Here is an 18,026-nt window from a genome sequence, read left to right on the forward strand (position 1 = left end):
CATCGTCACTCACAGGGGTGCCTTCCGATGCAAGCGTCTCCAATTTGGCGTAAGTGTTGCCCCAGGGATTTTTCAGTCCCTCATGGAGCGGATTTTACAGGGCCTCCCTGGTGTAGTACCCTACTTCGACGACATCTTGGTCTCGGCCAGGGACAGACCCCAACTCTTCCAGAGAGTGCGAGCAGTGTTAGAGAGGTTCAGACAGCATGGCCTCAAGTTAAAAAAAGAAAAATGCGCCATTGCCACTAGACAGGTGGACTTTCTGGGTTATAAAATTGACGCCTCTGGCATTCACCCCCTGGAGTCCAAGGTTAGGGCAATCCACGAGGCTCCCACTCCAACCTCCAAAACGGAGCTACAAGCTTTCTTGGGGCTGCTGAACTTTTACGCATCCTTCTTGCCCCATAAAGCCTCAGTAGCCGAACCCCTTCACAGTCACCGTGGCACTGGGGGCACAAAGAAGACCAGGCGTTCAACGCCGTCAAATCACTACTCACGTCAGAGGCGGTGCTTATCCAATTCGACCCTAACCTTCCTTTAGTACTGGCAGCAGACGCATCCCCTTTTGGAATTGGGGCGGTCCTTAGTCACAGACTTCCAAATGGCGCCGAGGCTCCCATCGCCTTTTTCTCAAGGACACTCTCGGCCACGGAACGCAATTACAGCCAGATCGACAAGGAAGCCCTAGCAGCTGTTGCAGCCGTGAAAAAGTTTCACGAATTCCTTTTTGGCCATTTTTTCGAACTGGTTACGGACCATAAGCCCCTCCTGGGCCTACTGGCCAGGGACAAACAGACCCCTCAGGTCCTCTCCCCTAGAATGACAAGGTGGACACTCTTCCTAGCGGCCTACTCCTACAAACTTATTCACTGCCCGGGCAAAACACTGTCCCACGCCGACGCTCTCAGTCGCTGCCCCTTACCCGCTCCGGCTGAAGACCCCGCTCCTGTCAATGCCATTTTCGAGATCACCCAGTTGGACCTGCCCATCACTGCCCTTGACATCGCCGCCAAAACCAAGGCAGACCAAACGCTCGCCCAGATGCTCGACTGGGTGAGGAGGGGGTGGCCGGGTGGCATCGTTGATAACAAATTAACACCATTTAAGACTCGCATGCAGGAGCTGTCCAGTCTGCAGGGTTGTCTACTATGGGGCACTCGAGTGGTCATTCCGACCTCGCTGCGTACCCGAGTCCTGGAGGCGTTGCACGAGGGACACCCTGGCATCGTGAGAATGAAAGCATTAGCACGCAGCTACGTGTGGTGGCTGGGTCTAGACGAGGACATTGTCAATTGGGTAAGTTCCTGCAGCATTTGCCAGGAATCCCGTCCTGCTCCCCCCATTGCCACCCCTACCAGATGGGAGAGCGCCAGCGGCCCTTGGTCTAGAATCCATATCGATCTGGCCGGCCCCTTGCATGGGAAGATGTTCCTAGTGGTCGTGGACGCTTATTCCAAATGGATTGATGTAGCACAGCTATCCACGACCACCACACTAGCAATCACCAACGTGTTAACGCGCCTGTTCGTTACGCACGGACTACCCGATGCCATTGTCTCCGATAATGGCCCACAGTTCGCATCAATAGAGTTCAGCCGTTTTGCTGCCAACCTGGGCATCCGCCACATTTTTACAGCCCCATTTCACCCTGCCAGTAATGGGTTGACGGAAAGAACCGTCAGGACCACGAAAGAAGCCCTCGCCAGGTTCAGCAGGGATGACTGGCATCACAAACTCTCACGGTTCCTGATGAGCCAGCACTCAACCCCCTGTTCAGTCACCAATAAGTCCCCAGCGGAGCTCCTGATGGGCCGGCGCCTGAGGACTGTATTGGACAGACTTCACCCACAATACTGCCCTGACTCTCCCCTCGCTTCCACTGCGGGGGTTAGACATTTTATGTTACAGGAGCCGGTATTCGCGAGGAATTTCGCTGGGGACCCACTATGGATTCCTGGCGAGGTCATCGCCATCACCGGGCCGAGATCGTATAGGGTCAGGCTGGAGGATGGTCGCGTCTGGAGGAGGCACATAGACCAACTGCGGAGGCGCCACAGCACCCTTGCCAGCAGAAATCCAGAGTCACCAGACAAAGGGGAACCGCCCCATCCGCCTCTCAGCCTCATCGCACCCAACGTCCAGTCCGCACCAACAGTCGTTCCGGTCAGCCCGAACTCGGACAACAGCGCCCCGAGAGTTGACCAGCCTGATCCAGCCCACGGGAACTCGCCCCCAGCATCCAACCCTGTGAGTCCCGAGGATGCCCAATCCGGAGAGCGCGTTGGCGACACGCTGCCGGCTCAACCGTCACAGACTAATCCTGAACGGACAGACAATGTTCCCGAGCTGCGCCGTTCCGGGCGCCAACACAAACCCCCCGTCTACCTCAAGGACTATGCGTGTTCGCATCTGGGGGGAAGGGGTGTTATGTCCTGAGGACTCTAGGAGTTCTCACTCAGGTCCACTCACTTTGTGTGGGCGTTCTTCCCCCTTTCCTCATTGGTTGATTCTCCCCAGCAGCCAGCTATAAAAGCAGGCTGCGGGGTCCAACCAGTTGCTGATTGCTGCGAGCCAGTTCCAAGCGTGGCAAGCACAGTCAGCCCTTTATTGTTATAATAAAGTATTGTTGCACTCATGCTCTGGTTCAGCCTCTCATTGCTCAAACTTAACACCTCCTATGGAACTCTGGGAGCTGGAAAGGGACAAAAAAGAGTTTGACCCCCCTACATATAGGCACAAGTACATATCCTTTAAGAAATGCCTTCGTCTCCCTTTCAACACAGAGCAGACCTGTGCCAAAATAGCTGGGTATGTATCCTTTCCTTCCGTAAGGGAGAACTTCTTCCCCTGTGCCACAAGGATCTGCTAGCTGGGACATTTTGGAATATTTAAAAGTACTCATCTTGTCAATTATTTTTGGTGAATTTGCATTGGAGCAAATGTGAAGAAGGATGTTTATTCTGCCCCAGTTGTCACTGTTCCAAAGCTAAATTTGGCAAACTCCTGTCCCATTGCATCTCCTTTCTGCAGTTAGGATAGTGTTCCTTCAGAATTTATTACTCTCCTGCTACAAGACAAGGGTCTATTCTAATAGTTTATCTAGTTTCTAAGATCATTTCATTCACTTGTCTCTGAATGACTGACAGTTTATTCAACAATTTTTTCCAGAATCATGGCTTGCTCAGCCCCCTGATTTTAAATAGACACCCAAAATTCATAACATTTGAAGCAAGAATGAAAAAATAACAAGAAGGCACTGAAAATAATGTAAACATTCTTACAATGATTCTGGATCCAACATACATGGAGGGGAAAGTGGGAAAGATTGTTCTAATTCAGCTTTTCTGATTTGACATTCACCATTTAAAAAGCAAAAGATGCATCATAAATTCATAAAGCTGAAAGGACCATTTAGCCCATAGAAATCAACCTCCCACTCATGCAGGAATCTGCATTAATGCTTCCCTGACAGATGGACATCTAGTCTCTGGGAAACATTCTGAAGTACAAGGGAATCAGGAAACATTTACCCCGATTAGATCCAGCTTTGCATACAGAATGTTTAAAGTAACTGGATATTAATTGAGGAAACTGAAGGCTGGCTCCTTATCAGTAACATAATTCTGTAATGAATACTTATGTATACATAAGCAGTATCAGTTACTTTAATTGACCTCACTAATGAGGACTCTTTTGAGTGGAGTTAAATCTTAAGGAGTTTGCCTAACCTTTGCTGTTCGTTGTTTTATGCTGGTAAAATTGGACTTGTTTGTAGCCATTTAGAAAAACAACAACAACGTTGTCATTAACTATTGGTGTTGAATACAAGTATAGGGTCTTAGCTTTAAAAATTATGTCATTCCTGTTGAATGAAACCAGCTTCTAAATAAAAAAACTATTATGAAGTCTAAAAACAACGCCCCATTTCTAAACAAAAGTGAGCAGATGGTAGATTAGAATTTATTGATAGATTTTTGGATGATTTAAAGTAGATTAGTAAGGCTTTCTGAATTCTAATTATTTAGTAGTGCAACTAAGATTTCATTCTGAAAAGAGGAAAATGAGTTGTTTTTAAGTGGTTTCATATGTATGGACTTAGAATTCATTTTAGTTTTTGTAAAACAAAATATGAGGCTCAAAATTCTTTTGCCTACTTTTTTGTATTGGACTTCAGCGGGGATGCCTTGAAATTTTATTAAAATGCAAAATAGCCATATAAAAACATAGAGGAAAGCTCTGTTGCATCAAGCCAAACATTTTTCTAAATAAAACTTTCCAGTCATATATTATATACATTATAAATTTGCTGGTCATGCAACACCAAGCATGATTTGAATGTCAGTCTAAGGGTTCTGGACTGCTCTTTGGGGCAGCAGAGGACACTTCTGCTTCTTCCTCTATATGATAATTCTAGATCAAGTCTATGACAATTTGTCACAGCCAGCTCATCATGACTAACTTGCCCAGCCAACTCACCACAGCCAACTCGCCATGGCCAACTTGCTGCAGGACAACTCGCCATGACCATCTCACCACAGGACAACTCACTGCGGGACAAGAGTTACACTAATATCGAAGACATGGTGGAATAGAATCATTAAAGGATGCAAAAGGAGAGACACAATGAAATGTAAATGGAAAAAATTAAAATAATATTTATTTTAAATAATTAAATAGAATTGTTAAATTGTCCCACAATTAATTGTCTTGCAACAAATTGTCCATAGCGAGTTCGCCTGCTGCAAGTTGGCCAGGGTGAGTTGGTTGTGGCGAGTTGGCCATGGCAATTTGTCCCATTCCCTTCGAGTCATGTCTCATCTGAGTCTCTCCCACAGCGTAAACATACCCATTTTGTTTAACTGTCCCCTGAACTCTAGTCTGCCAATGTCTTTATGATACTGTAGTGCCAGAACTGGAAAAAAGTATTTCAAGTGGGGCCAAAAAGGAAGTGTAGAGCAGGTCAATTGCTTTTTGTGATCCGGACTCTGCTAGGTCCCAAAATAGGATTTGCCTCTTTAGCAGCTGCAACATGCTGTTGACATATATTCAACTTGTGAGCTGGTAGAATATTCAGTTCCTTTCCCATGTACAACTACAAAGCCAAATTGTGTATTTGGGCCTTTCATTCCCATCCCCCATATATTTCTTCATGCTAGATTTTATCCTGTTAATTTCCGCTCATTGTTAAAATCTCTAGAATTTTTTTTTGAACCTCTTCTTTGTCTGGGAGGACAGTATCCAATCCTCCTAGTTTGATGCCATGCAGATTATATGCCAGCTCCTCAAACTTTCTTTTAGATCATTAATAAACATTTAAACAGCACAGAGCTCAGAACTGAATTAGAGGCACTCCACTCAATACTACTCTCCAAATTGATGGAGAATCATTCAACAACTGATAAAGCCAGCTAACACTTGTTTCTTCAAGTATTTTAGCAGTTTTAATTAGGATATTGTGGGTCATTGTTTAATGCTTGGCTGAGATCAAGATACAGTGTGTCTACAGAATTTCTCCATACTATTAAGTTAATAACTCTGTTAAAAACATAGATGAATCTGTCATAACATATTTGCAACAAACCCATGCTGGCTCTTATTAATTGCTGCATTCCTTTCACATGTTCACAGATATGCAGTTTAATAATCTGCTCATAGACATTGCCTAACTGACATGTCTGTAATTTCCTGGGTGGTCCTCCTCCTCTTTTAAAAATGGGGACAAGATTTCTGTTCTCCACTCTTCTGGTACTTTTCCAATTCTCCAGGAGTTCTCAAAAACTACAGTTAGAGGTTCTGCAGTCATCTCTTCTGTTTCTTCAGGTTTTTCTGATGCATTTCATCTCATGCTGGGGACTTAAATTCTATTTACTTCTAGCTAAGCTTTTGTTTATCCTCTTTGGTCTATCTTGAAATTTCAGCTCCCTTCCTATCCCAATGGCTAGCAAGGGATTTGTTTCCCATCTGAAGGAAGATGGACATAAAAAATAAAAGTTAATATGGCCACCTGTTATCAATGTGCTTCTTTCTGCACACAAGAGACACACAACTTTTCTGCCTTTTGTCTCCTCACAAGAGCCTCACAGCCTTTTGATTTTGGCATAGCTAAAAATGCTGTTCTTGTTGGTTTGGGCATTTCTTGTGAGCTTTATTTTCAGTTTAAAACCAAGTGACACATTTTTCCATTTCTGGTTGCTGTTATGTATATCCTTATGTTTATTCTTCCATTTTCTATACATATATCCCCTTTATTTTTAGCATTTTATAACTATAGCATTTCAGATTCTACCTGGACTCCTTTCTTCTTCAGGATATTAAACCAGAGATCATATCTACTTTACATCTTAGCTCATCAAATTCTACTCTTTAGGGATTCAGCATCTAATTTTTAGTCTTCCTCCCATAGATATTGTAAATTCAAATAACATACTAATTTTGTACTAAAGTTCTAATCTTAGGTGCAATATACATAATAGTAGAACAATATTCTTGCATGAGAAATGAAATGAAGAATTTTTCGATTTCATAGGATTCCATCTGTTATTTTCAAGTGCCCAGAGTAAATATGGACTGTAGCAGGGGTGGGATTCTACCAGTTCGGACCAGTTCTATAGAACCGTTGTTACGATTCTGCACAGTTCAGAGAACCGGCAAATCACACCAGTGGCTGGCCCCTCCCCACCCCACCCACCCAGGAAGCCTCCCTGAGGCCCAGTCAGGGGTGGTATTCAGGGGGTTGTGGGAGGGAGAAGTGGCCTGAAAGCATAGCTGAACCTTCCTTAGAATTGAAGCTTCTATTTTTTAGTGTAGACTCAGGCAGCAGATTGCAGAAAGGTAGATCTCTGAGTGAATCTGTGATTCTGCAAGCAACTCAATCTACCTGCCTGCTTTGCCTGATTTTGGGTAAAAGTTGCTCTTTTTAAAAAAATAAAAAATTCAATCTTTACATATATATTTACAATATTTACATACAAGCCACGCCCAGCCAGTCACATGACCATCAAGCCACACCCAGATATTAGGCCATGCCCACAGAACCAGTTGTTAAGAAGTTTGAATCCCACCCCTGGACTGTAGTATGAATCAAACAACATATTAGCGTAATAACAGAAGTTGGGTTCAATATTTGCTTCTTTATTCTTAACAGAGAGTGTTATGGCTTAAAAAAACCCTACTGTTGTGATTTAGTTTATTGTTCAGACAAGATCAACAAACTGGCCACATTGTATAATAAAAAAAATCAAAAGTAAAAATTATGTGTTACTGGAGATGAACAACATGCTAGGTTTATTTCTTGATTGTCTCTTGTTTGTTGGTTGGTTTATTTTTTGTTTGTTGGCCATTAAGAAAAGCCAAACAGAACACACAGTTATTTCCACAGTTTTTTTAGTGCTGCTTACAAGCTAAATTCTGATTTAGAATTTCCTGAAAAAGTAAAGCCAGAAGCCATGATACTTTCCTACTCTTAAGTAGAGAAACAGAATGCCCACAAGTGAGCAAAAACCATTGGGAAAGGGAAGGACAGCGACTTCTATCTTCTTGCCAACTTCCCCTTTGACAATAGTTGTGGGAAACTGGCAGAGAACATCAAAATCACAATCACATGCCCATGGATGACGGCAGTAGTGCTGTAGCAGCTATAAGTCCCAGAATGTACCGTTTTGGCTAATTGAAGGTTACAACAGGAGAATTTTATGGTATATAGATTAGTTAGCATTATCACTTCAGTATCCATTTATAGATAATATCTTTTTTGAAAGTTTTAAAATGTTTTTAAAGTAAACATTTAACTGAGCAAAAAGAGAAAAATCTGTATTAATTCTATTTCTGTAATTATAACAGACATTCAATATATTGCTCAATATTCCATGATGTCCTATAAATTGATTTTTCTCTTTGTATTAATCCAGATATATTTATGCAGATCATTGAGAAATCTTGCCTTTCTGTAGAAGTGCTGATTTATAAGGATAAACAACTTACTCCTTAATCCATATTAAGCAACTGGCACGGTAATTCAATTTAAAATTTGGACACACCAGTCTGCCCTACTCTTTTCAATCATGCAAAATTTTGAATGTAGTCCTTAGTTTTTTATTGGATCATGTGTAGTTCATAACTTGTTTATGCCAGTCACTTAATATTTTATTTTCAATATATATCCATGGAAGACAACATTGTCTTTGAAAAAAAATCATTTTTAACAGCTGCGGTTATTCCTAACCAAGACAGTTTCAACTTTTTCCATCTGGAAATATCTACCGCTATATTTTTCCAAATCTGTGAATAATTATTTTTAAATAAATCCACATTTTTTCAAGTAAATTCCATATATTTGACCTTTTTTGCAGTAGTGTTAAACCATTGTTAAATGCATGTGTTGTTTTTCTTCTCTTTAAATTCCACGACAAAATTTGAATTTTATATTTATTTATAATTTATAATAACCTGACACAAAGCCATACTGCTATATATTTCACTATCAATATGAAACATTTTTGATTCAGTATCTATTTGTAAATTATCAGAATGTAATTTCAATTTGTCTTCTTATGTTTAAAATTTGACTCTTGGTATTTTATGCTCTTGATGTACTTTCATTGCCTGTTGCTCTAATGCAAATAAAAGAAGAATCTTGATTTGCTCCTTCAGTATGGGGCAAGTTTAATTATAACACAACAAAGAATACAAGATGACACTGATTTATTATAATTCTCATCCTCATCTGCAGGAAATGTATGAACTCAAAATATTTGAAACAAATATATTTACTGACGAACTATGATAAATGCAACACTTTTATACAATTACTAAGCTTGTACAAATATATAAAGAATGTTGGACCTCAGCACCAAGAGACAAAATGAATTAAATTTGATGCCACTCCTACCTAAAATATTTATATATTTTTAAAAGATAAACTTGAGTCTGAAGCAAAACTTTTTGCTTCTTTTCTTCTAATTGCACCCCTGTCTTTTAAAACAAATCCTTTTTCCCCTACATGGCGGGGAAGGGCTTGAGGAAAGCTTGAGAGCACATCCATGCCTGAGAGAAGGTGCATGTTCAATCTCAGAAACGACTTGGCATTTAGACTGGCAGGAAGGCTGCAAAATTGCAGAAGGCTGTTGAGTCAATAACTGGTGACAGTATGGACAAATGGTTGCCATCTTAAACACATAGTACTGTATTGTACTAGCAGAGATATATTGTTACCCATTTGCCTTGTCCTTTTGTCTTCTATTGCCATCTCTACTCATAAAGATATTGTAAGGATAAATGCAAAGAATATAATTTTAAAAAACTAAATGAAAATATTTGGCATGCATACATATCTGCATTCCACAATCAAATGCTACGTAGTTGTCAGATTTTGCACAGAAAGAACAAAGTTAATTCTATATCTTGCTTTTATCAATTTGTTTTTGTCAGGATAAAAGCATTATTTAAAAATCCTCTTTGAAGCACTTATCTTAGCTATAAATGTTCTTTTTCTATCCACATTTATTTTTCTTTTTATTAATATCTCATAACTTTATGAGAAGACCAAGCAACATCATTCATTTTTCACATATGATAGCTCTTCTCCATTTGAAAATAGAAATTACTGTAGATCTCTTTGAGTTGTTCAGGATATTAGCAAATGGAACTGATTATGTGTGATTATGGCATCATATCCATTAGTGAAAATTGTCCTCTTTTTATAGATGTATAATCATCACACAAAAATTATAGATGTATATTAGTTGCCACATAGACTTATATTACTGCTTGTGATTAAAAATGCATAGCTTCATTGTGTTTGACCAGATGTAACTGTTACATACATAATGGTTTTGAAGTGTTTGCTAATTCTTTTAACTGCGGAACTTTCTCCTCTGGAAAGCATAAAAAATATGAAAGGATTATTTGAATTAAAGTTGCACCTTAGATTTTATGAATCTCAAGATTGGGGGGACAAGGTCTTCAATTTTGATTTGGGGCGAAATTCAATATTTCGTAAGCAGAATTACATTCAGCGGAACGTGTCTTTGTTTTTCCCTTCTCCAATACATGTTTGCATGCCACAGATTTGCTTCAGAGGACACCCCAGTTCTCTGGAACAGATTTAGAGAATGCAGAAGGCTGCGGGGGGGGGGGGTGGCGGTGTCACAAGCAGATGTTGCTTTACAGTGAACTAAACCAGCAAAGCTGACTCTACATAACTAAAAAGAGACTGAAGCACAATGGATGCTCTGTCCACAATTTTCATATCAGCCATGCCAGAATTGCTTCTGGATAAACTGAGGATCCTTCACATGACTTAAGCTCCATTTGTCTTACCATTGTGAGATTTATGGAAAGAGAAGCTGTTAAATGGGGGAAGGAAAACAAATTGCTGAATGAGCTTTCAGCAGAAGCACTCTTAGCATGTGACAATTATTGTGAAGATTCTGGAATTATTTTTAAAAAAATATGGGTTTGCAAAATTAAACTGAAGTCTTAGCACTGTTCACATTAAAGCCGTGCTTCCACTAAAAAGAGGAAAAAAGAAAAACACACAGAAGACTGTATAAACACAATAAAAGTAATCCCTTAACATGTGAGAAGTAATGTTCTTCTGGAAAGCCCAAAGAAATAAATGGAGCATTTTCACGATTTTGAATAGAGCTGTTAATGCTTAGATATTCTGTGAATACTTAACATAATAGAATCAAAGTATATTTCATTTTGCACTGTTGTGCAAAGATGAGGAAGCATAAGATCATTAAAAAAAACACTTCTACTGATGATGTTTGTTGCATTTGCAAATTTGCGAAGTGTCTACATGGAATTAAAATGGGCAATTTTTGAATTGAGGTCTTGACATTGATTTTAGAAACTTGAGAAAAAATGTGACTTCTCTGCATTCTGTCTTGGTTTGTGCAATACTGGAAGCATCACAATCAGGTGTATTTTTTTCTTGAGTTCTGATCTGAATTATAAAGGGAATCCTAATGAGCATTTGAGCAGATTTTATCTGTACTATTTGATTAATAGCTGAAAACCAAATGCTGACTGTAATTTCTTCATGGCAATATTAAATGACAAAAATTTGAAACAAAAATGTAATCAGCTATGATTACCATATTATATTGTTAGACTTCTGAGCTGTTATGCAGTTTATAATCCAAGAACAGGATCATTAAGAAGAGAAATCAGGATTTGAAAATATTTTATATGAACCTGTTATCTTTCATCATAAAAGTCTATTTTTTATGTTCTTTTTCATAGTAAGTTCTTTTTCCTGTAGTAACTATCTTGATTCCTTTCAAGTTGGATCTGTCTAGTGTTCCATATTCCTCTTACCATTTGTTATGAGAAGTCCAGTTTTAAAACAATAAGCCTAACCATGTAGCCTGTACTTTTAACGCTTTTATTACTATGCTGCTTTTGGTAATCTGGTAGTTTGCCTTTCATGGAGACTTGCCCTTAATGTCTAATGTGCTTGAAATAATGCAAATACTACAGCTAGTCCTAGATCCAACAACCATTTTGTTCATTTAAAGTTAGAACAACAATGAGATGAAAAACATGACTTACAACCTGTCCTTGCATATAGCACTGCCATAGCATCCCAGGGTCACATGATCAAAATTCAGGTGCTTGGCAACTGCTTGGTATTTACTGTTACATTGTCTTGAGACCAATTAATTGCCATTTGTGGCTGGCTTCTGACTAGCAAAGTCAAGGGCAGAAAATCAAATTTGCTTAACAGCCATACATTCACTTAACAACTGCAGTGATTTACCTAACAACCATGACAAAAAAAATGTAACATCAGGTGCAACCCACTTGCTTAGCATGGAAATTCATAAGTAATACCTGTATTACAGTTTTCTTTGAGTCCCCTCAGTTTTTTTCCCATGAAAGTCAGTGCCTTGAGACGCACTGGCATACTTGCATTTGACTTAGTCTAGCTCAGGAACAAACCCTTGAACATGGGACACTGATATAATTCAATGTTAAAGGAAAATCTTGTATAGGTTTCTCAGTGCATTTTAGCTTCATAAATATATCCATCCTACTTCCCCTACCCCAAACATACTGTATGTAACACTAAACTGGCCTAAAAGATTTTACAGGTATTTCTGATATATGACTTTAATGAACAGAATACTTTGTATACATCTTTGTAGAGAAGTTGTACATGTTGTAGGCAGTTAATTTATAAAATATTAGATTGCTGGTTTATGTCTGTAGTAGGTCTGATGTCACCATTTATAAAATAACCCCTCAGTCTATATATATTAGCCTCTTTTCATCTCTTTGTAGTTTTTTAAAGTTACTTTAAAAAGTTTATGTCCTAAAAAGGATCTTAATGAAGAAAGACATGGTGCTAATTTTGCATACCCCTGTTGCCAAGTTTCAGTTGGTAATTCACATCTGAAAAGGATTTTCTAGATTCTCTTTATTAATGTATGAGGTAAGTAAAAAAAAAAAAGAGCTCTTAGTTGAGGACTGGACTTGCTGGTTAAGCAGCCAGATTAAATGAGTGGTCTTCTGTAATGGATATTTAAAAGCACCTAGAATTTTCTTTAGATCCCAAATATTGGGATTAAAAGCTTTGCAACAAACTACTTGATAATAAGACCATTCTCTGTTGGTTGGAGTTTAGTTAGCTTCCTTGTGATGCCTTTTAATTATTCCTTCAACTTTTTCATTGCTGCAGCACTCTAATTGAATTTGCTTGAGGTAGTTTTACTGTCTGTAGAGTCTGTTTGGCATATGATAATAGGGAGAGAAAGAGGAGGAAGTTTCAAATTATTTGCTTTTAACTTGCAACCAGTTTTCCAATCATTGATGAGAAATGAAAGATTAGCCATTAACAAGGTGCTTAGTTTGAGTATTTGATAATGTTGATATTCATATTTTGATAAGTTGAATTCTAGCACCTTTTGTTTTATATTCTTACACACGCATCACACCCTACTTTGTAGAATTCTCTATCATTCCAGTTACAATGGTTTGGGTCTAGACTACGTTATTTGACTTAGGCTTCATTGAGCTATCTGTTATAAATTAGTCATTACTCTTTTTTAGAGGGACTATTTCAGTTCATTCTTAACTCTTGGTGACTGCACAGAAAAATCAATATTGTTGTGGGAAGGGTTTTTGAAAGCATTTTGCCATTGCCTTCTTCCTAAGGCTGAGGGGAAATGATTGGCCCATCCTGCCTAAGACAGGACTAGAATTCAGTTTTTTCTGCTCCTAATCAGCACCTTAATCACTAGACCAAATTGGTTCTCAATTATAACTAGGTTTCATTAATTTTAGAACAGCCAATTTTGTCTGGAACCAGTCAATATCTCTCAACCAAGATTTCTACTCTAAATAATTTAATAGTCTCTATACCACAATAAGGAAAATGTATGGGGGAAGAAACTACTGTAAGAAGTGCCAAATAAATTTGCAGAAATAACCACAATATATAACAAAGTAAGACAGGATTGGCTCACTGTGTAAGTCCATCAGCCCAGGATTCTCTACAATTGCTTTCACATCTGCCTGCTATAGATCTGGTCCTGGTTTTTAGCTAAGTAGCATCACTTCTTTGTTCTTCGATATTTGAGCAAATTAGTTTAGGTGTAAGTAAAACTATATGGGATGAAAAATGCCAGTGCTGATATATAAAGCACCGAGATAATTTCCACCTTAGCTTATTGTAGGTTCTCTTTATCTGTGACCAGACAGCCTGGGTTGGTGCCATGGTAGTAAGACTGAAAATGTAAATTGAAAGATGTCATTTGGCAGAATCCAAATGCAATTCAGGGTGTTTGCAGGCCAAGAATCTGAGTAATATGGGCAATTAGATGTTCAAGTGTGGAACCACTATAAGTAAGGAAGGATTAGCTCTTTTTGACTGTCAAGCAGGGAGTGAGGGAAACTACAGGGGTCCATTGGTAATAACTAAGAAATGAAGCCGTTCTTTTAAAGAGATAAGGCTTTAAAAAAAAAAAGAAATAATAGACCCAAGAAGGCAAAGAGCTAAAGTGCTGCCAAGCAAGTTATAAATAATTAGAAATGGATCTGGGCAGTGATGTATGATGCCAAGCAATAGATTTGGAAGAAAAAGTTTGATTCAAATGGAAAAAGAAAATCTGTTCACTTAGGTTATCACAATCATCAGTATGAAATTTACAACAGAAAAAGAGGAAATGCTCTCTGGTGAGGTATTATGGCTGGTTAGATGTGTGCAAGTAGTTCTGCAGACAGAAATAGCACCGTGATACAATTACCAACATATGGTCAATTCTAACTGGCAAAAAAATTATCTGGAAGAAGGAAAAATTACAGTATTATCCCTTTGTGTTCTGAAAGAGCTGTTCCTCTCAAAAAGTTTTGTTGTTGTTGATTGTGAGCTGAATAGTTTGAGTCGAGAATTTACAATGTGCTCTAAATGCTCTGCAACCTTTTATGGATATTTGATGAGCAAAAGTCTCATTTGTTTAATCACTTTATGATCTAACTGTTTTACAACCTAGGGTAGATATTCTGAACACCAATGATGATTAAGTAATCTCAGTGACTGCCTGAAGAATTCTGTTTTAAAGAATTTTATTTTAAAGACAAAATGCTTGACAAGATTGGGATATTAGAAAACGTCAAACTGAAAACAAGAACAGTGATTTTTAAAAGTAGCTTTTTTTCTTTGACAAAAGTATCTTTGACTATAGTAAACTTAATTAGATTAACAGACTGAACCTACCTGGGAAATCTGACTATTTAAATAGACTAATAGACTTAAGACAGAAAAAACAAAACTGAAAAAAAACCTTGCCCTTTATTCTCACCATAGTAACTGACATACTGTGCTTTCACTTTCTAACCATGGCAACCACAAAAAAAGTGTCTGCCAAACTGAGAGAAGGATCAGGGTTCATTAGAACTACTTAACGAATAAGAGCATTTCATCAGATTTATTGCAGATATTGTTTGAATTTTTTGGTAAAAATATAACTACAGCAGTTAAAAAGGAAATGGAATAATGTTTTGCAAGTATAAAAAAAGTTCTGAAAGAAGAAGTAAAGAAAAATGAAAAATCTGTTCAGCAGCTTACTGCACATTAAAGCAAACTAATGAAAAAGTGGAAGTCTTGAAAAGTAAAACAGAATTTATAAGCAGAAATGAAACTTAGGGGAAAAGAATTTTAAGATTTAGAGCAATTTCAGAAGAACATGGAGAGGATATTAGAGAAGGGATTGTTAAGTTTTCTGAATTTCTGGACTGGGAGAATAATATTGATATAATAAAGATTGGTAAAGTCTTATAGGATCATTTGCAAAATTAAGAAATGTTCGGAGGGATGTCCTTGTATAATTTATCAGGAAGAAGGCAAAACATGCAATTCTACAGAGTATTTTAATACCAAATGGATGATTGATAATATAGATTTAATTGTGCTTAAGAAATCCCAATTACAATATTACATAAAAGAAAAAAATACTTTTTTCTGATAGACAAACTTAAAAAGAAAAAAAAAATCCATTTAGGTAGGATAAGCTGAAAGAAGTGATTTCCACCCCACCCCCCCAAACACCAGGCATTTAGGGTGAATTCTGTGCAAAAAGCAAGCTTTTTTGAAATTTTAAAAAGAAGACTTAGAGGAAGCAACAATGACAGATGAGACTGAACAAATACCACAACATTAAAAAGACATTTAAAAAGACTCTACATTGGGTGGTACAGGTATTGATTTTTCTAAAAAAAAATTGGGGAAATGTATTGATTATAAATGCTTAACATAGTATATAAATAGAACAACAGAAAAAAATATTTCACTAATTAAATAAGTTAGAACACGATGTGATTTGTATACAAGAAATATATTTTAGGGGAAAAAAGACATAAAATATTTAATATAAAAAAATTTGGGAGAGGAATTTTTATTTAAGAGAATGAAGAAAAAATGGAATTGTTCTATATACAAAGCTTAATGTTCTGCCACTTGTGCAAATCAAGCTGTGGACACTTGTCCGCCTTGCGCATGGAACCTCCCCTCCCCTCCCCTCCCCCGCCCGCTGGTTTGAAAAGGAACTCTGGGAAAAGAAAAGAAAAGAAAAGAAAAGAAAAGAAAAGGAACTTGGGAACTCTGATTTAGGGTATGGAGCAAAGTAACTCACAATTTGACAGTTGTGTATTGATGAGCATGTAATTACTAAAATGTACAAAATTTGATTTTCTGAAATGAAAAAATTAACTTCTTTAATTATAGAAAAAATATTATCTTTGTTTACTGCTGACTAGAAGCCTCATGCACTTTTAGTGTAAAAATGAAAATAATTAACATGACATTGTTTGATAAATAGACAGGATAGTTTATAGAAAGAAGAATAATATAATATAACTGGAAATATATTAGTACTTATAACTACTGCAAAAAATATCAGAAGCCACTTCTTTATATTTTTTATTCCATGCACTTTTTGCTTTTTATTTCTCTTTTCCTTTACTATTAGTTTGTGTTAGCTTTTATCTTCTTATTTTAAAATGTTACTAAAAATTATACTAGAAATATCACAGGAGAAAAAAAACCTGAAGCAGAAATCTTTGTACTTCTACGCAGATATATCAGCAAAAATAAATTCTATTTGCAAATTGAATTTTGGGAACAAGATATAACTCTTAAGATGGATCGTACATCTATGAACTATGCTTGTTGCTGGTCTCAGATATAGCCATCAGTTTTGTCACCTTTATCTTTGTACAAACTGAACAGTGCCTGTTGTCTTGACAACATTATGAGGTTTTATATGGCAAACTGAGAGCCATATTCCCAAAGAATCCAACTTGGAAGATATTTTTAGTGAGGCTTAAGAAATACTTTTTGCTCTTAAAACTCACAGAAAATCACAATATTATAATAAATGGTCTTATATTTTTATCTCACACCTTTGGGAAATAAAAAAGGAAAGCTGGTAAGCAGTTAGTGACTTTTGGACTGTATTGCTTTTATATTTTCTATTCCACTGATGATATCACTCATGAAGAAAGTAAATTGTTTTGGGGGTCACTTGGAGTATTTCTGTTAATAGTTCTTTCTTTTCTGATAGGTATTGATGATGTTGTGGCGATCATGATCCCGGAGCCAAAGGGAAAAGAAATAGTAAGCCTACTGGAGCGGAATATTACTGTAATGATGCACATAACGGTGGGAACCCGTAACCTGCAGAAGTACGTTAGTCGTACTTCTGTGGTGTTCGTATCCATCTCCTTCATTGTGCTGATGATCATCTCTTTAGCGTGGCTGGTCTTCTACTACATTCAGAGGTTCAGATATGCAAATGCCAGAGACAGGAATCAGGTGAGTGATACTTCACTTGCAAATAAATTCCCTTCCGTTAAAAACAATCAATATAAGCAGTGGTATATATGTGTTTTTACCTTCAGATTCCAGGAATCTGAGAAATACTGATTAGGGATTGTTGTTAAAATGTAACAGAGCCAGAATTGAATTAGTTTATGTCTCATTTAAAATTTTTAGTGCCCCTCATAACAAATATTTCTTAATAAGTATTAAAGGGAGTATTCATTATATTACATTTGCATAACAAAAAAAGAAAAATGTATTTCATACAGTTAAAGATAGAACAAAGAACAAGAAGCTGATTGGCTAGGTCCTTCTCCTCTTACCTAAGGCACATAAGCTAGCACGATGTTGTTTAACATAGTTTTTAATTTGGAATACATCAGTGAAGGGATTAATAAAATTCATATCCCGTAATGCAGCCAATGCATTGAACTAATAAGCACTGCAATATATTTCACTATTTCTTACTTGAGTGTCAGAATTTGCAGCTTGATGTGATAGTGCCACTACTATGGATCATCAAAATTCTCCTTTAGCCTAAATAATTCCAAAGGAAAAAAAAAAGCAAAGAGAGGATAGAACCCAGAGCTGGAAGACAGATGGAAATGGGATGGAAAATTCAGCACAAGGACTGGAAAAATAAATAGAAACTTTTTTGGATAGGCTACTGGTTTAATAATGTATGTTTGTGTGTCTGGGTGTA

At 37.6% G+C, this 18,026-nt stretch overlaps 1 protein-coding gene across 1 annotated transcript in view; it reads left to right on the forward strand.

The window, feature by feature from the left end:
* Positions 1-18,026, forward strand: part of RNF150 (ring finger protein 150) — a 72,371-nt gene that overhangs the window by 38,451 nt on the left and 15,894 nt on the right. The window contains exon 2 of the mRNA XM_026698087.2: positions 17,067-17,317. Coding sequence (XP_026553872.1) covers positions 17,067-17,317 — 251 coding nt within the window. The remainder of the gene's footprint in view (positions 1-17,066; positions 17,318-18,026) is intronic.

This window comes from Pseudonaja textilis, chromosome 6 (genome assembly GCF_049901715.1).
Source record: "Pseudonaja textilis isolate UNSWEBS1 chromosome 6, rPseTex1.2, whole genome shotgun sequence".
NCBI classification, from domain to species: domain Eukaryota; kingdom Metazoa; phylum Chordata; class Lepidosauria; order Squamata; family Elapidae; genus Pseudonaja; species Pseudonaja textilis.